Source organism: Zea mays, chromosome 7, assembly GCF_902167145.1.
Source record: "Zea mays cultivar B73 chromosome 7, Zm-B73-REFERENCE-NAM-5.0, whole genome shotgun sequence".
Classification (NCBI taxonomy): Eukaryota; Viridiplantae; Streptophyta; class Magnoliopsida; order Poales; family Poaceae; genus Zea; species Zea mays.
Genome location: NC_050102.1, coordinates 177,503,618 through 177,526,436, shown reverse-complemented (window position 1 = coordinate 177,526,436; position 22,819 = coordinate 177,503,618). Strand labels below are relative to the sequence as shown.

General features: G+C 44.3%; 2 protein-coding genes and 1 pseudogene across 18 annotated transcripts; 1 reads left to right on the top strand and 2 right to left on the bottom strand.

The window, feature by feature from the left end:
• The first annotated feature begins 3,099 nt into the window (after positions 1-3,099).
• On the top strand, positions 3,100-3,960 carry LOC103633475 (dirigent protein 6-like; annotated as a pseudogene).
• A 703-nt stretch (positions 3,961-4,663) lies between these two features.
• On the bottom strand, positions 4,664-9,098 carry LOC103633474 (Ribosomal protein L7Ae/L30e/S12e/Gadd45 family protein). Of its 5 annotated transcripts, none has more exons than XM_035960745.1 (9): positions 8,915-9,098; positions 8,635-8,833; positions 7,626-8,522; positions 6,502-6,579; positions 6,332-6,391; positions 6,181-6,238; positions 5,898-6,038; positions 5,225-5,392; positions 4,664-5,135 (listed from the first exon to the last, which is right to left on the bottom strand). In XM_035960745.1, the coding sequence occupies exons 4-9, from the start codon at positions 6,558-6,560 to the stop codon at positions 5,061-5,063; spliced, it is 561 nt and encodes a 186-aa protein (XP_035816638.1). In that variant the 5' UTR covers positions 6,561-6,579; positions 7,626-8,522; positions 8,635-8,833; positions 8,915-9,098; the 3' UTR covers positions 4,664-5,060.
• Positions 9,099-9,741: 643 nt separating this feature from the next.
• LOC100285816 (uncharacterized) lies at positions 9,742-22,737 on the bottom strand. Of its 13 annotated transcripts, none has more exons than XM_035961161.1 (11): positions 21,506-21,862; positions 21,318-21,426; positions 20,427-20,540; positions 20,257-20,316; positions 20,106-20,163; positions 19,823-19,963; positions 19,147-19,314; positions 12,842-12,997; positions 11,936-12,013; positions 10,838-10,935; positions 9,742-10,750 (listed from the first exon to the last, which is right to left on the bottom strand). In XM_035961161.1, exons 3-11 carry the CDS (start codon positions 20,483-20,485, stop codon positions 10,681-10,683), a joined length of 888 nt encoding a protein of 295 aa, XP_035817054.1. In that variant the 5' UTR covers positions 20,486-20,540; positions 21,318-21,426; positions 21,506-21,862; the 3' UTR covers positions 9,742-10,680. The 13 variants fall into 13 exon arrangements, 12 of the variants coding, with proteins under 12 accessions (XP_035817054.1, XP_035817055.1, XP_035817053.1 ...); XM_035961162.1 differs by having other exon boundaries at positions 20,427-20,504; XM_035961160.1 differs by having other exon boundaries at positions 20,427-21,426.
• Positions 22,738-22,819: the final 82 nt, after the last annotated feature.

Sequence of the window (22,819 nt, the reverse complement as noted above, 5' to 3'; positions counted from 1 at the left end):
GCTCTAAAAATACATCCATATCAACTCCAGGTTGTGTAGGTCCATAAATAAGCATGGTTAGCAAAATGTACTTCCGTTTCTGCATCAACCATGAAGGAAGGTTGTATATGGTGAGGATCACTGGCCATGTGCTATGCTTGCTGCTCCTTTCAGCAAATGGATTCATTCCATCAGTACTCAGTGCGAACCTAACATTTCTTGGTTCATCGACAAAGTCTCGGTGGTTCTCATTGAAATCTTGCCACTGCTTCCCATCGGCTGGATGTTGAAGCTTCCCATCGTTTTTGTGCTCGTCAGAAGCATGCCAGCTCATAAGTTTGGCATCCTCAGGGTTAGCGAACAAACACCTCAATCGATCGACAACGGGGAGGTACCACATCACCAAAGCAGGAATCTTTTTAAGCGCATAATAGTCTACTTCTTTTTCTTTGCTCGTGGATTTTGAAGTCTTCTTTTTGGCTTTCTTTCGCTTCTTCCCTTTAGACACAGATGCAACACACTCTTCCTCTCGATAGTCTTTATTTGTCTTGTACCTACTTGCACCACACTTTGGGCAGCTCTCCAAGTCTTTATAATCATCACCTCGATAAAGGATACAGTGATTTCTACACGCGTGGATCTTCTCCACGCCCATAGCGAGTGGACTGATTAGTTTCTTTGCATAGTACGTGTTAGCAGGCACTTTGTTCTCCTTTGGAAACATGTCTGCGACAATACTCAAGAACGCATCGAAGCCAGCATCAGACAGACCATATCTAGCTTTTAACATCAACAACTTTAACACAGACTGGAGCGTTGTGAACTCTTTGGTACAGCCCTTAGACTCGTCGTACAAAGGCTCTTCTGCTGCCTTCTTCAGGGACTCCATACCTTTCATGAAGAACATCGATGGATCTGTATGACGACGCAACATTGCCTCTAACAACTCTGCATCTTCCTCGTCCATAACATTTGGTAGAACATGGGTTCTTTCACATTCATTTCCTCCGGCATAACCATGATCAGTAACATTTGGCACTACATGTTCGCTCTGTGGAAGAGGTTGTTGTGTCTCGTGAACGAACTAAAAGCTGTCGTCGATGTTCGCAGGGTTTCCAGCTGTATAAGGCGAAGAGCTACCCTCTCCATGCTTTGTCCAAATTATGTAATCCTTTACAAATCCTCGGCATATCAGATGAGATATGATTTGTTCTGTGTCATCAAATACAACAGCATTTTTGCAGTCCATGCATGGACAATATATGTGCTTTGTCTTTGTTCTCCAAGCATAGTTCGTAGCGACAACAATAAACTTATGGACCTCAGATATGTATGATGGATCTAGCCTTGATAAGTTATACATCCAGGATATCCTCTCCATCATCACCTGTAAAAAAAGTAACATAAAACACACAAGGCACACAAATTGGCAAGAGAAACATATACCAATATTTCGTAACAACTAAATATATCATGGATAAAGAAAATTGGCAAAAGAAACATGAACAACCTTTCTTAGCGACCTTCTTCCAAAAAATAAAGATCAAAACCTCCCCTTGTATTTTGTGAAATCTGCCCTTCCAATAAAAGTTGGGCTGCGCGCGAGCTACACAGTTTTTGTCGGGAAGGATGAAGCATAGGCGGTTGGATCGATTAGGCAACCTAACTACTTTATCTCTAACACATGGTGAAACCCTAGATCCAAAATGTGGCTAAAATGGAGGAAAAATGAACAAAATTTGGCAAAAGAAACATAAGCCAAACTTTCCTAGCAACTAATAAACAAAAAAATTTAATACCCAAACCTATCTCTAACACATGGTGAAAGCCTAGTTTCAAAATGTAGTTAAAATTGAGCAAAAATGAACAATAATTGACAATTGAAACATAATTAAACCAACCTTCCATACAACACATTCACCATTCATTAAGCAACTAAATATGTGTTATGGATAAACTTATTTGAGAACTAAACATGAAAAAGGAGAGGGAATAGACAAAATCTAACCATCTTAAGCAACCTCATTTGAGGAAATAGAGAAAATAACCTAGCTATACTCTTCTCTCTCACATGTAAAACCCTAGATCCAAAATGTGGCTAAAATTGAGTAAGAATGAACAAAAATTGACAAAGAAACATAAACCAACCTTTCTTATCCACCTTCTTCCAAGAAATGAAGACCAAAACCTCCTCCTTGTATTTTTGTGAAATCTGGACCTCCAAAATCGTCTCCAATGGAAGTTGGCTGCGAGTATACAGCTCCTGTCGGGGGAAGAAGAGGGGTATTTATAACAGACAGTTCACTGGCGGTTGGCTTGAAAAACCGCCAGTGGAAACCTATTTCCACTGGCGGTTATCTTAACACAACCGCCAGTGGAAATATCCTATTTCCACTGGCGGTTGTGTTAAGATAACCGCCAGTAGAAATAGGTTTCCACTGACGGTTCCCAAGCCGGGCCCACCTCGTTTTTTTTACTGACGCGCGATAATTGAAACCGCGAGTGATAATTTATGGGTGCCGCAGGCTTTGAACTCTTTTCTACTAGTGGTTTGTTTGAGTTCAACCGTAATTAGATATCACACTACAATTTAATATCGGTCTATTCAAATTTGTTACCACTGGTAATCAAGCGTGAATTATTACTGTTGTTATTCACATTACATTTGGTCAACGCACCTTGTGTTAATTGCTATATCGATGAGATATCCGGTGTACCATATTTGAACGCACCTTGTTTTTTATTGGAAACAGTGTAACAATAAAATGGCCAGCCTGCTGGTAGTAGTTTGGGGAAGAAATAAAATTGACGCATACCTATCTCTATATATCCAGGCCAATGTCATGCGTGTGCACAGATACTTTCCTTTTGACACTTGCGCTGACACCTACTTACTGACGACGAAAAGGAACGCGACAGATAATCTGAAAAGTCACACGTAACATTGAGAGGGCACCAATACACGCTATAAATTTCAACTATGCCGGCCGTACCAACCATGCATATATATGCTATATATTATGCCTGTGTGATTCTAATCGCTTTCATCCCTTTATGATGTATATATATCACTTCCTGTATATACATCAGCTAGCGCCCTAGGCCCTATAAATACGGCAATGCACGGCTCGAGCTCACACACAACAAACAAGAGAGAGCTAGCTAGCTAGCTCGCTCGATCTGCTTAATTAAGCCTCTCTAAATCATCTTGATTATATTAACAGTGTAACAATGCAGGGCCTCACGCCAACTTACAAGCTCAGCTCGATCAGTGTCGTCATCATGTTGCTTGTGCTGACCGGCGGCGGCGGCGTCGCCCATGGCCGCAAGAAGAAGCTCGTCTCGAGCTACGACGAGCCGTGCCAGCAGATGACGGTCTACTACCACGACATCCTGTACGACGGCACCAACACGGCGAACGCGACGTCGGCGGTCGCGGCGCAGCCGACGCTGCTGAGCCGGTCGGTGTCCGTCAACGACACCTACTTCGGCGAGGTGGTGGTGTTCAACGACGCGGTGACGGCGGGGCGCGCGCCGAGGGCTTCTACTTCTACGACAGGAAGGAGTCGCTGAGCGCGTGGTTCGCCTTCTCGCTCGTGTTCAACTCCACGGCGCACCGGGGCACGCTCAACCTCATGGGCCCCGACACCATCGCCGCGAAGACGAGGGACATCTCCGTCGTCGGCGGCACCGGCGACTTCTTCATGGCGCGCGGCATCGCCACCCTCCGCACCGACACCTTCCAGGGCTCGTACTACTTCAGGCTGCAGATGGATATCAAGCTCTACGAGTGCTACGTCTGAAGTCCTCACGCTAGCTAGCTGCTTCAAGGGTGGCAAAGAGGGACAAGCATGCAGTACCATTTTTTTTCTTTTTATTTGGATTTATGTGCATCTGCCTCGTTGTTGTGTACGTATATCAGAAGTGCATGGCATTTGCACAATTAAGTACGTTCAATAAAACAGATGTCTTTTGGTTATAGGAGGATTGCCTACACGCTTTGATTCATGGACACCCAAATCAAGTGTAATACTCCGCTGTCGTTATTACTTTATACTTGCATTGTCCTAAGCTGCGACGGGTTATTTGGTTTAAGTCAAATTCCTTAAACCTTGACTGGATTTTTAGAGAGAGAGAAAAAAATCAAGTTTTATGACATCAGATTAGTATTATTAGATATACTATAGAATATAGTTTTATAATATGCTCACTTTATGTAATACAAATTGTTTTATTATTATATATATAAAAAACTCGGTCGGGAAGAGGAGACAAGGAGAGGGAAAGATTGTCCTCCTAGTATTATATTAAGAAAAAAAAATCAAAACATAGTCTCCACTGATAAAATTTTCAAAACCTAGTCCTACATCACTAGCGGGCCATCACCGTCCACTCTACAACAAACCAACTGAAGGAAGACACGCAAGACGTAACCCAGGAGCGAATAAGGCACAACGATCTTGATATTATATTAAGAGACTAAAACATAGTCCTGGCCGAAAGAATTCCCAAACCCTGACCCCACATCACTAGCAGCGAGTCATCACCACCCACTGAACAACGGCTCATCCTTCCATCTGAAGAATAACGCGCAGGACATAATCCGGGAGCTGGCAAGGCATAACGAGATGATTTTTTAATCAAGCTAAAAATTCGTCGATGCTACTCGAAAGACTTAACCATCACAATATAAGCCTTTTCACATTATTATATATACTATAGAATATAAAAAACAAGAAAAATTAATGTACCGGTGTCGAGCCTCGAGAAGAAGAAAAAACTGTACCCAATAAACAAGGATCCTAACATCTCGTTACATTGGAGTTTGATACAAGTTCTAGATCACAATGGATAACTAGGTTCACCAGTCAAACAATATTGCACGGACCAAACAAATAGTCTGTCCTATTTCCCATGACTGTTCTCTCAAGAAGTCCCTCCAAATTGATATTGCCACAATCTGCTCAAGATACTTGACCCCCTTCTCAAACTTAAACCCATTTATGAGATGATCCTGGGATGTTGCATGCCCGGAAGTACAGGCTTTTTAGTACAAACGTGTCACTAGACTTGGGGTTACTTTATGGTTCATTGGCAACCAGTTTACTGTCTTTCAGGAACTCATCAATGGTCTTGTTGAGAACGCTATCTTTGGCCTAATACACAGTTGGAAGACAGGTTTCAGGAATACTTTCTAGACAGATAAGGGTTTACCGGAATCCATGAGAAAAGAAAGCAAGCCTACCTTTACTCCAATGGCAAGGGCTGTTCTGACATTCACCACATGGCCTAACCTTACTGAGCCTCCCTTGTTGTCCTTCACGCACAATACCGGTACCTGCCTTGTAGACGCTAGTGTTGGTATGTGTTTTGTTAACCATTTGGGATTGCAGTCGGCAGCTACAAGGACAGCCTGCAATGTTGCATTAATGGGATATTTGTCAGTTTTCAGTGTTCGTCACAGAAGCTGTGGTCATCGATGTATGCGGCAATTGAAATCGCCCTTTTTCTTTGCTCTTGGTTGAACATGATCAACATGTATCCTTAATTGGCTGATTTTATTGTTACGTGCAGAGCTGATAGAGAATAAGCTATACATGGTAAAATAAAACAGTATAAATGGCTTTGTTTGCACTTTGGAGAATGTGGCATATATTTGACACGATAATTGATTATCAAAGCATTATATTACAGTCTGCAACAAAAGATAGTTGGAGGTGGCCAAAGTTGAAGAAAAAAACAGGATGTATTTCTCTTCGATAGAACAGAACGACACAGTATTGTGCAGTTAATCCAGTACATGCTACGACTAAGAAACCACTTCCACCTCATATAAACACAATGAAAATGGAAATACAATTCCATTTGTAGGCTGCCTATAGAGGTACACCAGCAGAAAACTAGGGTAGAAAATTAACCTGCAATGGCACCAAAGGAGCTTGACGTCGGCCTGAGACAGTTGGTGCTTCATTAGACATTTGAGCAGGATGAGCAGTGACAGAATGCGGCATTCGCTCAAGAACCCTTGTGACATCATTGACGCCGATAGCAAATTGTTGCTGCAAGGGGAAACATTCGTAACAAATGTTTGCGTGTGTGTGAGGGAGAGAGAGAAGCTGCATTCTACTGAGGTTGCTCAGGAGAACAGAATAGACTGCCAATTATGATGGTAAAATCTGGTGAAACCAAGGATAATGATACCTTCATCCATATCTTTTCTGGTAAGCCTCCCCTTGAAGCCTTGGCAATCTCCACACTCCTATAGAAGAATGAAGAATTTATTTTATGACCTTCTCAACATGAGAGTGAAGCAACACGGAAAAACAAAAGGCGAGGGAATAGCAGGTGTTACCTGATAAGCTTCGATAATAGGTCATCAAGATCGTCTCCTCTTATGAAATCTGAGGCGACTCTGCTCAGGGAGAAAACAGTAAATGTTAGCAAAAGAAGCAGCTGATGCTGCATGCATCACAGATCATAACAGGAGAGACTAGTAAAACGAAAATTGGGCAACACACTTACACTTGTTCGCTGTCTTTCAACGAGTTCGCTGGATCCAGATGCTTCCTCTTCTTGCTCATTGGCAGGCACGCCCAGGATCTTGAAAATAGTATTCAAATTCAAAATACAAAGGACTGTAAAAAATAACAGCCTTATGTTTTGTATATATAAATACCACATTATAGAATTTATACAATACTCCCTCCATTGCAATATATTAATCGTTTTGGCACTTTATTTCTTTGATTCAAATGGAAGACAATGAATCTAGACACATATATAAAACAGATACATCAAATATTGTATGAGTCCATCAACATCTTAAAACGAATACTATTTTGTGACGGAGGGGGTATATAGCAGATGTAACACATAATTGAGCATGATTTCATATCTTTTAGCATTGAGCGCATCTGAAATATATGGACAAGTTTGCAATATCTGGTTACATTTCGATCTGTAGTTACTGCATTATTGCACAAAACACTGCGGCTTGTTTGGGTCTCTCTTTTTATTTCCTCAAACCAAGGACGGGCATGAACATAGACAGCGCTGTTGATATTTGCTGTTACATTGTTCTATCTGTGTGCGCATCATCAGTTTGATTAATTTCAAGATGTGTTATTTCAATGTTCATCCGCTCGTTTCACACAAGAACCCAACCACTGGTTTAGATTCAGGCATTTCAGTTCATCTTTGGGCACAATACTTGCTGGTCTCGTTGAGAATTTTCCATGTCAGTATTCTAACTTCCTCTGCATTTCTAGCATTAGAAAACCAGAAATGTGACTAGTGTATTCTTGTACATGTAATTTCTTCACCAAGGAACTACTCGTGTATACTGAATTACTGATAGTCTGATAGGCTATGTTGCCCAGATATGGATTCGGTTATTGGATACGATACGTGTCTATTCTCCAAAAAAACATTGATACGAGGAAAAATAAAAATCAATAACTCATAATGTAATATGGAATAACATAGTATCAGTAAAAAAAGTATAATAAAAGCACAACCATAGTGCATAAGATATAATTTGAGTGCATAGCTTAATAAGGCCACAATACATAAAAAATAAATCTGATTGAACAGGGAGCACACGGAAGATCAGAGGAGAAGGCTGGAGGAGATAGGGAGGAACTGACTAGTGACTGACTCACTTCGCCGATTGAGTCTTGCTAGTATGGAGGTAGCCGCCACCCGCTCGCTGATTGTACGGCGAGCCGCCCAGTGATGCGCGCCACGGAGCAGGGCTGCAGGGGCCGAGGAGGGAGCGAGTTGGGAGGGGTGCCGCTCGAGTGCGTCGCCGTCGGACGCTCTCTTCCCCGTTGCCGGCCGCCGGACAACACTCGCCAGGCAGGCTCGACAGCGTCGTTGTGCAGGAGTCGGGACTGCGAGGGTGCGGCGGGCCGCGGGCGGGTCTAGCGCTAGGCGCTAGCCTACGCCGTCAACGTCACGCTCACGCATGAAGCGAGAGGTAAGTTGGGCTGTTCTCCTTTCATGGGCTGTATCCAAATCGGCCCAAACGGTCTGATACACGTATATAAGTGAGTGCTACTAAAAAATGTCTAGTATCGCTCTTTTTTTTAGATTTCTGAACCATAACCCCAAACTATATCTCTGTATATGGACCACGCCCCGGTCCATGGCGTTGCGGCCCAAATCCGCCCCTGTCGCTGCCTAGCTTATGTCACAGAGTTTTCACAAGGCTTAATCAGCCTAGCGCAAGCCCATTCTCTTCTCCTGTATTGTTAGGGATGGCAATCGGGCGGGTAGAACGCGGATATATGTTTCGCGTATCCATACCCGCGAGGTAAACCCAATCCATACACATACACATACCCATACCCATTTACGCTTGTGGATACGGATCTATATCCGTACCTGTACCCGCCGGATATCCGTTATCCAACAGATATCTGTTATCCGCCCGCCCACTAAAATTACAACAACATTTCAGCAGCATTCTAACAGAAATTTATCACAATTTAACATTCCAACAACATCAAATAATAATTTTCGTTGGGAGTTGACATCACAATCTGCACAAACAAAATCCATTTATCCATACAAGTAATTTTTTCAAATCCCTACAAGCAATATGTCCAAAACTCCAAATCTAAACACAAATTTATCCAAGCCAGTTTAATTTACCAGAGAAGACGACTAGACGAGTGCTGGGCGCCCCGCTGGCCACTCAGGTGCTCGGCGCACGGCGCGTCGGCGCACCGCTGGCCGCTCGGTGCAGGTGCTCCACTCTCCGCTCAGCTCGGCGCGACGGTGCCCGGCGCCCCGCTCGGCCGGCCTGGAGGGCGACAGCTGCTCGTGTTGGTTTGGCGGCTAGGGTTTAGAACTGCGAGGACAAGACACAAGAGAGTGAGAGACCGAGACCGAGACCGAGAGAGCTCTGGGTGCATGGGACGGTCGGACGGACCTGGTGGCCATCTGGGACTGGGAGGCTGCTGCCGCCACCGGGGACCTGGGAGGCTGGGATCCTGGCCGCCTGGGTCTGGGAGGCACCGAGGCACAGGACGCAGGAGTGAAGGACCGTGCGACCACAGGACTGCAGGAGGCTGGGGCAATTTTTTTGCTATTATAAACCCCATTTTAACCGGCTTCGATGTAATAGTCTCTATAATTTAGGATTCGATAAAACAGTCCTTTCGTCTGTGTTTCACCGTTAAAATAAAATTATTAGCCAATTTAAACTAATCTTTTTTTTCTTGTATCTTCTTTTCCACATGAACCGACCATTTTGCCCCTGCTCTGATTTGGGATGATCTGGGCATTTTGGAATGTCCGAAACAACTGATGAACTAGGTTCACAAAGCACATGCGTATTCTCATGGTTGACGTTCATACCAAGCATATTAGGATTCAGTTTTAACGTCCTCACCAAACATATGGAGAAAACTGACGCAAGAATATACTCCATCCGTTTTTTTTTATTTGTCGCTGGATAGTGTAATTTTACACTATCCAGCGACAAATAAAAAGAAACGGAGGGAGTATTACACATCAAATAAAATGACTCAACCCTGTGAGAAATTGAGTCCGACAGAATTACAGGAAACACTTCGGCATAGATAAATTAGCGGAAACGGAATGCTTAAAGCTACACACAGATTTATACATTCTAGATGAAAGAAACATGGCCGCATATCATACAGATTAGCAGGTACAGGTTTCAGTTAAATCACTTGTATTTATTTGAAGAGAATGTTATGCTGCAGTTTTTCAGCATTATTAGGACATCCAAAATTCAATCTGAGAGCAATGTTTTTTCCACCATGATCTGTTCTCAATTTCACACACAATATAACTAAATATGGTTCACAAACACATCTGTCGGTACCTCAAGATTAAGGTACCCTTGGTCAAGATGGACCCTCTAGAACTACCCTTAGCTACAAATAAACTCTATTCTTCTGGCATATGCCCTTTTGAACATCTTTACAGAGTAGTACTCATGGACAAAGTCCTCCATCTTCACATTTCTTCACTGTTGGGCTGTTATGCTTTCATCATCACAGTGGAGATGCTTGTTCTAGTAATATAACTGGTGACTGTATTGTGTTGCTCTGATTTAAACTCCAATTCATCTCGACTGACTCGTCCCCGTGCATGTGGCTAACGAGGATGCTGGAAACCTGATCGAACCTGATACAGAGGACGGCGTGGATACTGGTGATGTCTACGAGCGAGGTTGTGAAGTCCTGCCAGGCGGCGGCGCGCGGTGGCGAAGTCTAGGACGACGGCGACAGTGCGGTGGCGAAGTATGGATGACGGCAGCACGGTGGCGGAAGTCTGGGACGGCGGCAGCACCAACGTTGGAGTTCCTTGTGACTGCCCTCGACGGATGCGTTCACAAAATAGAGCAAGGGCAAAACGGGTAGAAAAGATAAAAGAAAAGGAAAATTGGTTTAAATTAACCAGTAATTCTATTTTAATGGTGAACCGTGGTAAAAAGACTGTTTTATTGAATTCTAAATTGTAGAGTATATTATGTCGAAGCAAGTTAAAATGAGGTTTATAATAGCAAAAAACTCGGCTGGGGAGCTGGGCCGTTGGGGGGCTGGGCTGCTGGGGCCTGGCGCTGGCACTGGAATCTAGGATGCGGCCATGTCTAGGTCCACATGTCATGTGCCTATCGGGTGATGGATATGGATAGTAGATATCCATACCCACGAAGAATAGTACTTACACCCTTGCAATATCTATTGCCATACTCACTAACACTCTTGTACACTGTAGGATACAAGGCCTGGATCTGGATACACATAAAAGGTAGTTGTCAGTTTGTCACTCTACCTTTGAGCATTAAATATATGCAGCTAACTATGGAAACAAAATTTACCTGAGTAAAGAGCTCAATCTAGCGAGACAAAGCAGGAGTTCCACTAAGCAAAACAACATATTGAGCTTTCTGTGATTGTAAGTCACAATTAGTTGGTTCTGCAAATTCATGCATCCATTGGGTAGAAGATATTACTGGTCATCTAATCAGGCAATAACAAGATGTTTCCTAAAGAATGATGGACTTAAAAAAAACTTTGGCCTTCAGAAACAAGGACCTATCAAGGGTACAAGACTATCTGGAAAAATTCATCACAATCAGACCAGCACCATGCAGTCCTCTGAAAGTTTGGAACTTCTGTTTGCTAGAAAAAAAATATGAAATAAGTGGACAAGTATCCCAACCCAAACAACTGAAGCATGTGTATGAGCAGTTGTAAACTTGTAATGGTGTATTGTTCAGGTGAAATTGTGAATCATATTGCATGGTGCTGTAGTAACACTCCCAGGTTAGTTGGTTATTGTTTAAGTAATAGATAAGCTGCTCGAGAGTCAGAGAAATGTTTGTCAGGGATAAGAGATAAAAACAAGATCTGGTTTAAAGATCTTATTAGGAGGCAACCATACAGCAGATGAGGGATGGTGGTCTGCTGTTATAAGTACAGAATGAGTTAGACTTTTTGAGACATTTTTCATTCAAAAGGAAACTTTTTGAGACCTAAATTCTAAACTACCCTAATCTGGTATCACCCATCCTAATTCCTAAACCACCTTCAGTAATCACCGTTCAGCCCTCTTCAGTGTAGTCATTACTGTAGAAGGATAGGAGATTGGAGAAGACACCACACACTGCAGTGAGGTGGTGACGTTCATATATATAGCCAATGTGGCTGAGTGTACATGGCAGGTGCCAATCACAGTACATGGCAGGTGCCAATCACAATACATGGCAGGTGCTAATCACACTGATTGTGGACTTGCCTAATATGAACTTGCCTAATATACACTTGCTATATATATCTATCAATTACACTAATGATTTAAGAATCACAAATTTTGTTTTGATGAGTTGCAGTACATTAACTACTGGTCCAAATTAGGGCACATAATATTTATGCTCACAAAGAAAAACATGATTCCCTCATAAGAAGCACCAAACCTGCAAAACAGGAAGTGAAGCAACTGTTCTCTTTGCTTGGCCATTCTTCATAAAATGTGATTCATCAGCTATAACAATCTGGATGAAAATCATTTGAAAGAGGTTACAGCTATTTGGTGGTTGAATTCATTGCAATCAGAAGATGGATAGCTGTTACATTCATGCAATATGGAAGATGTCAGCATATCATTGTATTTCTAAAGAGTCAGATATTTTCTATCAAATGTAGTTGATCCTTTTTCTGAAGGTTTAGTTCAAATCTTATTTCTTCAGGTGCAATCAAGTGATAAATCAATCCCCCAAGTATCTGTAATTTCAATAACTAGCTATACCAATCCACCCCGCAAAAACAGCAGCAGTACTGCAATCTCTAATCTACATAAAAACTCTTGTTTATCTACTTGAGTTTGATGCTCCTATACTACAACAAATTTAAGATTATGCTCCGCAACAAATCATCCATTCAGGTGTAAAATCAATCTCCTGGAGATATAATGAACATAGTATGCTTCAAAATGACTTGTTCAACAGCAAAAGTGTGCTGTTGTGTTTGCCTTAAGTAGCTAGATATTGAACAAAACCTACGAAATGAGGAATAAATTATGTGAAAACACAATTCCCCAAATTTAAGTTCAAATGAAATGAACAGCAAAAACAAAGTGTTTTAGTCCCAAGCAAGTTAGGGTATATATTAGAGATGAAACCCTAACAAAAGGTAAGAGGATAAAAAAAGGAGAGGTGGTAGTAACAATGGTCGTATAAAGGGGACCAGTAGAGTAGCTCACACCATGTTTCTGGCATGTTGATTGCTAATATCTACACAATCCTATCTGAAAATAGTTCTTTGGGCATATTCCTTTGTCCATTTTTCCATAAACGGAATGAAGTATAAGACAAAAAATCTACCTTGAAATCCAAATACAGAAGTGTGCTTTGTATCTTGGGAACTACATCATAAGATATCACATTGAACACCCCATCCAAGTGAAAATCTCCTTTCGAGTTTGAGTAAGCCACTCTGAATCCTGCTTTATGTGATCCTCCAGTATGTGGCAATACCCCCTAAAGAACAATGATCCAGGTTCATCAGGATAATGAAATATATTTTTTCTATTTTATGCCTAGGACTTGTTGAACTATGTGATTTACTTGCATAACAAGTTTCCTGCAACGGCCCATCATGACCCCATATCATTAGCGAGTTATCATCGCCAACTCTGCAACGGCCCATCATTGTTGTTATTAAGTCCTGTTTCCTAAGCACTCTCCTAGTTACTTGTGCTAGTTAATTATAGTCATTAAAGACCTTGAGCAGCTCAACAGGTGTGTGCGGCTGTCAAGGCTCCTATCTGATTAGCTAAGCTCTAATGAGCTGTTATGTAATCAATGTGACTCATCTCATCTTTCTATATAATCAAGCAATGATGGCTGAGGTTAGTACCTCCGGAAAAACCACTCTGTTTACCTCTAACATTTGGTACCAGAGCTTAGGTTAGACACCTGAGAGTCTCAAGGCCGACTCCTCTCTTCTCTACTCATGTCGACCTCTGCTGAGCGCGCTGCCAGGCTCAAGGCCAAGGGAACCAGCGAAGGAGAGCTGGGCGACTTCTCCAGCAGGGCTGCACGCCTGAAGGCTGCAGAGGAAGCAGCGGCGCTGGCAGTCCAGGCAGCGAAGCAGGCAGCGGCTGCAGCAGAGGCAGCGGCAAGGACGGCGCAGGAGCTGCGGGCCGAAATCGCCGCCGAGAAGGGAGAAGATGAGGAGGAGTGGGAGGAGGAAGAGGAGACAGAGAGGAACAGGCGGATGAGGACTCCACCGCGAGATAGGAGGCGCTCGCAGTCACCACTACGGGACCGAAGGCGCTGCCGTGGCGGCGCTCGCTACGAGTCGCCGCAAGGAAGGGTGGTGTACCGCGACTCCGGCAGCGGCACGTCGTGGCCAATGCTGGACAAGACGAACTACTACGAGTGGAGCCAGACCATGAAGCTGAGGATGCAGGCGCGCGATCTCTGGGACGCCATTGAAGGCGGTCCTGTCCAGTTCCGCGATGACAGACGCGCACTGGAGGTGATCGTCGGGGCTGTACCCAAGGAGATGGGTCTCCCACTGCTCGACAAGGCTACGGCGAAGGAGGCGTGGGACGCCATCGCTGCGACCCGCATCGGCGTGGACAGGGTCCGTCGAGCAACACTGCAGCGCCTACGCCGTGATTGGGAGAACATCAGCGTCAATCCTGGTGAGCAAGTGGATGACTTTGCTGTGCGGTTGTCAACTCTGCACCAGCAGCTTGTCATCCATGGCGATAGGGACATCACCGAGGAGCGCGTGGTGGAGAAATTCCTGCGCACGGTGCCGGCCAAGTACTCGCAGATCGTCGTCGCCATTGAGCAGTTCCTTGATTTTGAGGCACTGACTCTTGAGGAGGTGACTGGAAGGCTTAAGGCAGTGGACAATCGCGAAGAACAAATACTGACTGAGCCGGTGGCCATCAATGGCAAGCTGTTGTACACTGAGGAGCAGTGGAAAGCGCGATGCAGAAAGGAAAAGAAGGGAGACGATGCATGTGGCTCTGGTTCCAGGAACCAGCGCGGTGGCGGTGGACGCAGCCGCGGTGGTGGACGAGGACGAGGCAGAGTAGGTGGACGTGGTGGCGGACGAGGAGACGGCAATGTTGCTGGCCGTGTCGGCCCCAACACCTGCCTCAACTGCAACCAGGAAGGCCACTGGGCACGTGAGTGTCCGCAGCCGCGCCGTGAGGATGCAGAGCGCGGCGGTGGCGGTGGAAACCGTGCTGGCCGCGGCGGTGGCAACCGTGGTGGAGGTCGCGGCGGTGGAAATCAGGCTGGACAGCGTGGCGGGAACCAAGGAAGGCATGAGGCGCGCGTCCAGTACGCCGAATGTGAAGAAGATGGTGCTCTGTTTCTGGCACAGGGTTTTATCAGCCTAGAGCAGAGCACGCCGGCGCACAGCTACACGGCGCAGCACGTCGAGCTTTCTGAGCCACGTGCATGTGCCTACCTTGGCGTGGATGAAGAAGATATGGACAGCGGTTGGTACCTAGACTCTGGCGCAACACATCACATGACCGGGCGTCAGGAACTCTTTGCTGATCTGAACACTGGCGTTCGAGGAACGGTCCGGTTCGGGGATGCATCGAAGGTGGAAATCAAGGGAGTTGGATCCATCATTTTTCAAGCCAAGACCGGTGAGCAGAGAGTTCTTCACGGCGTTTACTACATTCCAGCGCTGAAGAACTCCATACTAAGTTTGGGACAGCTTGATGAAGGAGGGTCCAAGGTTGTGATTAACCATGGCGTGCTCCACATTTGGGACAATCATCACCGATTGCTGGCCAAGGTACATCGAGGGAAGAACAGGTTGTACATTTTGCACCTCGAGGCTGCACAACCTATCTGTCTCGCGGCGCGCAAGGATGTTGAGGCATGGCAGTGGCACGAACGTTTCGGCCATCTGAACTTCGATGCACTCCGACGACTCAGCAAGGAGGAGATGGCGCGTGGGATGCCGGTGGTCGATCATGTGGAGCAGGTATGTGACACTTGTGTCACCACGAAGCAGAGGCGGCGCTCTTATCCGGCCGCAGCAGCATATCGTGCCCGGAATCAACTCGAATTGGTGCACGGTGATCTGTGCGGCCCAGTCACGCCAGCAACACCGGCGGGCAACCGCTACATCCTGCTGCTCGTCGATGATGCCACTCGTTTTATGTGGGCTGTGTTGCTGCCATCCAAGGACGCAGCGGCGGAAGCAATCAAGAAGATCAAGGTGGCAGCAGAGGTGGAAAGTGGGCGCAAGTTGAAGGTCCTGCGCACCGACAATGGCGGGGAATTCACCGTCGCGGAGTTCGCCGCATACTGCGCAAATGAAGGTATTAAAAGGCATTTCAGTGCTCCTTATTCACCGCAACAGAATGGTGTGGTTGAGCGCAGGAATCAAACTGTGGTGGCCATGGCACGAGCTCTGCTCAAGCAACGCCAGATGCCTTCTCGGTTTTGGGGGGAGGCTGTGATGACGGCTGTGCATATTCTGAATCGATCTCCAACAAAGGCACTGAGGAATGTAACTCCGTATGAGGCATGGCATGGCCGCGCACCAACAGTTGGCCATCTCAAGGTATTTGGTTGCGTGGCTTATACCCGGCAGCTTACTCAGCTCCAGAAACTTGATGATCGCGGTAAGGCTGGAGTGTTCATTGGCTATGCAGAAGGGGCCAAGGCATATCGTGTATTTGATCCAGTGTCCCAGCGCGTGCGAGTCAGCCGTGATGTGGTATTTGATGAAGGACGTGGCTGGGACTGGGCATCAGCGGCAGCAGGTACTTCAGAGGCAGCATGCAGCGATTTTGTTGTTGAGTTTCCATGGGCAGAGGAGTTTCCTGAAGCAGAAAGTTCAGTGTTACCCTCACCACCTCTTCAGCCACATCCTACATCACCTAGTCTCCCTTTGGTGAGTGCAGGAGAGTCTGCAGCAGAAGCAGAGGAATCCGCAGTGGAGACAGAGGTGCCTGTGTCACCTAGAACACCTACACCAGCTCCAGCAAGCCCGCAGATAGAGCATGTGACTCCTCTGGAGAATGATAGTGAAAGGGTGGATGCTTATCATGATGGTGAAGAGCTTCGTTATAGGAAGGTCCATGATATTATTGGTAATCAGCCAACCCCTTTGCCGGCACAGAGGTTGTTTGCAGAACTAAACCTCACTCATGCCGGTGAGCCCACAAGCTATGAAGAGGCAAAAGATGATCCAGATTGGCAGGCAGCAATGAAGGAAGAGCTGAGCTCAGTTGAGCGGAATGGGACTTGGGAACTTGTTACTCCTAGTCCAGGTCATCGCCCAATTTCATTGAAGTGGGTGTTTAAATTGAAGAAGGATGAACATGGTGCTGTGATCAGGCACAAGGCAAGACTTGTGGCCCGTGGCTTTGTTCAGAAGGAAGGGATTGACTATGAAGATGCCTTTGCACCAGTTGCAAGAATGGAATCAGTACGTGTTTTACTTGCTCTAGCAGCACAAGAAGGTTGGACAGTACATCACATGGATGTGAAGTCTGCATTTCTGAATGGAGAACTCAAAGAAGAGGTTTATGTTACTCAGCCACCAGGTTTTGAAGTATCAGGAGAAGAGAAGAAAGTGTACAGGTTACACAAGGCATTGTATGGCCTAAGACAGGCTCCTCGGGCGTGGAATGCCAAACTTGATTTGACTCTCAAGCAGATGGGTTTTGAGCAGAATGTATATGAGGCTGCCATGTACAGGAAAGGTTCAGGTGATTCTTTGCTGATAATTGGTGTCTATGTTGATGATTTGATCATCACTGGAGTCAATCAGCAGAAGATTGAAGCTTTCAAGGCAAAAATGAAGCAGACATTCGAAATGAGTGATTTGGGTCTGTTGTCTTTCTATCTTGGGGTTGAGGTAAGACAATCAGAGGGAAGCATTACTCTGAAACAGACTCATTATGCTAAGAAGATACTTGAGCTCGGTGGTATGGCAGACTGTAATCCAGCTACCACCCCCATGGAAGAAAGGTTGAAACTGAGCAAGGAAAGTACAGCAAAGGAGGTAAATCCAACTCAGTATAGAAGACTAGTTGGTAGTCTGAGATATCTAGTGCACACAAGGCCAGATTTGGCTTTTGTTGTAGGGTATGTTAGCAGATTTCTGGAGAAGCCAACAGCTGAACATCTTCAGGCTGTAAAAAGGATCTTGAGATATGTGACTGGTACTCTAGATCATGGGCTATGCTATACTAGAATGACAGGCAAGGCAAGACTTGTGGGTTATAGTGACTCAGACTTGGCTGGAGATATTGATACAAGTAAAAGCACTACTGGATGTTTGTTTTTCCTTGGAAACAGTCTGGTCAGCTGGCAATCTATCAAGCAGAGAGTTGTTGCATTGTCAAGCTGTGAGGCTGAATATGTGGCAATGACAACAGCTGCAACCCAAGCCTTGTGGTTGTCAAGGTTGTTTGCAGAATTATTGGGAAGAGAAGTTGAGGTGGTGGAACTTAGAGTAGACAATAAATCTGCTCTAGCTTTGGCAAAGAATCCTGTTTTCCATGACAGGAGCAAACATATTAGAATCAAGCATCACTTCATCAGGGACTGTGTGGAAGAAGGTAGCATCAAAACAGAATTTATTCCCACTACAGATCAGCTTGCTGATATACTGACCAAAGCCTTGGGCAAGACCAAGTTGGAAGATATGAGAAGCAGAATTGGGATCAAGGAGATCAAGATCAGTTGAAACAGGCCTTAGGGGGAGAAATGTTGTTATTAAGTCCTGTTTCCTAAGCACTCTCCTAGTTACTTGTGCTAGTTAATTATAGTCATTAAAGACCTTGAGCAGCTCAACAGGTGTGTGCGGCTGCCAAGGCTCCTATCTGATTAGCTAAGCTCTAATGAGCTGTTATGTAATCAATGTGACTCATCTCATCTTTCTATATAATCAAGCAATGATGGCTGAGGTTAGTACCTCCGGCAAAACCACTCTGTTTACCTCTAACAATCATTCCATCTAAAAGATGACGCGCAGGAGATAATCCAAGAGCTGTCAAGGCACAACGAGGGAATTTTTTAACCAAGCTAGAAATTTGTTCCAGAGGAGATGCTACTCGGAAGACTTAACATCACAATGTAAGCCTTTTCGCATTATTATATATACTATAGAATATAGAAAACAAGAAAAATTAATGTACCGGTGTCGAGCCTCGAGAAAAAGAAAAAACTGTACCCAATAAACAAGGATTCTAACATCTCGTTACATTGGAGTTTGATACAAGTTCTAGATCACAATGGATAACTAGTTCACCAGTCAAACAATATTGCACGGACCAAACAAATAGTCTGTCCTATTTCCCATGACCGTTCTCTGAAGAAGTCCCACCAAATTGATATTGCCACAATCTGCTCAAGATACTTGATCCCCTTCTCAAACTTAAACCCATTTATGAGATGATCCTGGGATGTTGCATGCCCAGAAGTACAGGCTTTTTAGTACAAACGTGTCACTAGACTTGGGTTACTTTATGGTTCATTGGCAACCAGTTTACTGTCTTTCAGGAACTCATCAATAGTCTTGTTGACAACGCTATCTTTGGCCTAATACACAGTTGGAAGACAGGTTTCAGGAATACTTTCTAGACAGATAAGGGTTTACCGGAATCCATGAGAAAAGAAAGCAAGCCTACCTTTACACCAATGGCAAGCGCTGTTCTGACATTCACCACATGGCCTAACCTTACTGAGCCTCCCTTGTTGTCCTTCATGCACAATACCGGTACCTGCCTTGTAAACGCTAGTGTTGGTATGTGTTTTGTTAACCATTTGGGATTGCAGTCGGCAGCTACAAGGACAGCCTGCAATGTTGCATTAATGGGATATTTGTCAGTTTTCAGTGTTCGTCACAGAAGCTGTGGTCATCGATGTATGCGGCAATTGAAATCGCCCTTTTTCTTTGCTCTTGGTTGAACATGATCAACATGTATCCTTAATTGGCTGATTTTATTGTTACGTGCAGAGCTAATAGAGAATAAGCTATACATGGTAAAATAAAACAGTATAAATGGCTTTGTTTGCACTTTGGAGAATGTGGCATATATTTGACACGATAATTGATTATTAAAGCATCATATTACAGTCTGCAACAAAAGATAGTTGGAGGTGGCCAAAGTTGAAGAAAAAAAACAGGATGTATTTCTCTTCGATAGAACAGAACGACACAGTATTGTGCAGTTAATCCAGTACATGCTACGACTAAGAAACCACTTCCACCTCATATAAACACACGATGAAAATGGAAATACAATTCCATTTGTAGGCTGCCTATAGAGGTACACCAGCAGAAAACTAGGGTAGAAAATTAACCTGCAATGGTACCAAAGGAGCTTGACGTTGGCCTGAGACAGTTGGTGCTTCACTAGACATTTGAGCAGGATGAGCAGTGACAGAATGCGGCATTCGCTCAAGAACCCTTGTGACATCATTGACGCCGATAGCAAATTGTTGCTGCAAGGGGAAACATTCGTAATAAATGTTTGTGTGTGTGTGAGGGAGAGAGAGAAGCTGCATTCTACTGAGTTTGCTCAGGAGAACAGAATAGACTGCCAATTATGATGGTAAAATCTGGTGAAACCAAGGATAATGAAACCTTCATCCATATCTTTTCTGGTAAGCGTCCCCTTGAAGCCTTGGCAATCTCCACACTCCTATAGAAGAATGAAAATTTTATGTTATGCCCTTCTCAACATGAGAGTGAAGCAACACGGGAAAACAAAAGGCGAGGGAATAGCAGGTGTTACCTGATAAGCTTCGATAATAGGTCATCAAGATCGTCTCCTCTTATGAAATCTGAGGCGACTCTGCTCAGGGAGAAAACAGTAAATGTTAGCAAAAGAAGCAGCAGCTGCTGCATGCATCACAGATCATAACAGGAGAGACTAGTAAAACGACAATTGGGCAACACGCTTACACTTGTTCGCTGTCTTTCAACGAGTTCGCTGGATCCAGATGCTTCCTCTTCTTGCTCATTGGCAGGCACGCCCAGGATCTTGAAAATAGGTATTCAAATTCAAAATACAAAGGACTGTAAAAAAATAACAGCCTTATGTTTTGTATATATAAATACCACATAGAATGTATACAATACTCCCTCAAACTGTTTTCAAGTCGTCCGATTAATCGCGATTAGTCACGATTAGTCGTCTAAGTCGGTTTGGACCAATCGCGATTAATTGACCAAGTCGTCCGACTAATCGTGATTAATCGCGACGCCCAAGTCGGTCAGCCAGAACGACTAGCAAGTCGTCCGACTTGAAAACAATGCTCCCTCTGTTCGCTCCCTCCGTTCCAATATATTAATCATTTTGGCACTTTATTTCTTTGTCCATATTCAAATGGATGACAATGAATCTAGACACATATAAAACATATACATTAAATATTGTATGGATCCATTAACACCAGAGGGGGTATATAGCAGATGTAACACATAATTGAGCATGGTTTCATATCTTTTAGCATTGAGCGCATCTGAAATATATGGACAAGTTTGCAATATCTGGTTACATTTCGATCTGTAGTTATTGCATTCTCGTACAAAACACTGCGGCTTGTTTGGGTCTCTCTTTTTATTTCCATGGTTATTAAAGCGGTAAAACAATAAAACGTTAGGAACCACGTTTTCAACATTTAAACATTGAAACTAATGTTGGAACGTCTTTTCAGACTTGGCATAAAACAACACGATAGAATATGTTCATACTCATAAGTTGATTATTTGAGTTCACAAAATAAATAGCATAAAAGGAAGCAGATCAAGTTCAACACACAAATCTATGCAATTAAGCAAGTTAGAACTTGCATCTAGGATCAGTAATCATCATCCAACTCATCAATATCAAGAGCATGAGCATCCATGTCTTGATCATCACCATCTTTTCCACTGTTGCTTGCTGGAAACAATGTATGTGCTGGAAACAGAGCCTAACAATTGAGTGACTGATAGCCTTGATTCATAATATCAGATGTCCAGATCAGTAGACCACTTACCAAATAGAGCAGCTGCAGGAGACGTTGGAACTTCGTGGTTGTAGCTGAAACTCTGGAACTCTGGAATGCAGCTGCAGGCAACGTTGGCTGCTAGAGGACCTATCGGGCGATGGGCCAACGTCAGACCGACTCTGGACGTGGGAGAGGGGAGGGGGTGCTCGGGCGCTGGAAGAGGGAGGCGGGCCCTAGAGATGGAGGAGGGGGTGGAGGAGAGGACAGAGGAGGGAGGTGCGTGGCGGTGGACGATCGGGAGCGGGCGACGCTGGAGGAGAGGAGGGAGGTGGGCGACGGCGTAGCAGGCGCTGGAGGCTGGAGTAGGCTGTTCGCGATCCTCGCTGTGCTGCACAAGTTAAGACCTAGTTTTTTGGGCCTTTGAGAGGCCTAACAATGTAAAACGTCCAAAATATGTCTAAAACGTCCTAAAACGCTTAAACGATGCGAAATTGACAAGCGTTTCACGGACGTTCTACACTATTATGTTAAAACGTTCGGACGTTCTAGCCTATGACCACGTTTTATCGTTTAAACGAGTTTAAGCGACAATGTTTATTTCCTCAAACCAAGGACGGGCATGAACATATACAGCGCTGTTGATATTTGCTGTTACATTGTTCTATCTGTGTGCGCATCATCAGTTTGATTAATTTCAAGATGTGTTATTTCAATGTTCATCCGCTCGTTTCACACAAGAACCCAACCACTGGTTTAGATTCAGACATTTCAGTTCATTTTTGGGTACAATACTTGCTGGTCTCGTTGAGAATTTTCCATGTCAGTATTCTAACTTCCTCTGCATTTCTAGCATTAGAAAACCAGAAAAGTGACTAGTGTATTCTTGTACATGTAGTTTCTTCACCAAGGAACTAGTCGTGTATACTGAATTACTGATAGGCTATGTTGCCCAGATATGGATTCGGTTATTGGATACGATGATACGTGTCTATTCTCCAAAAAACATTGATACGAGGAAAATTAAAAATCAATAACTCATAATGTAATATGTAATAACATAGTATCAGTAAAAGAAGTATAATAAAAGCACAATCATAGTGCATAAGATATATTTTGAGTGCATAGCTTAATAAGGCCACAACCCACAATACATAAAAAAGAAATCTGATTGAGCAGGGAGCACACGGAAGATCAGAGTAGAGGGCTGGAGGAGATAGGGAGGAACTGACTAGTGACTGACTCACTTCGCCGATTGAGTCTTGCTAGTATGGAGGTAGAATATCTCTGTATATGGACCACGCCCCGGTTCATGGCGTTGCGGCCCAAATCCGCCCCTGTCGCTGCCTAGCTTAAGTCAGAGAG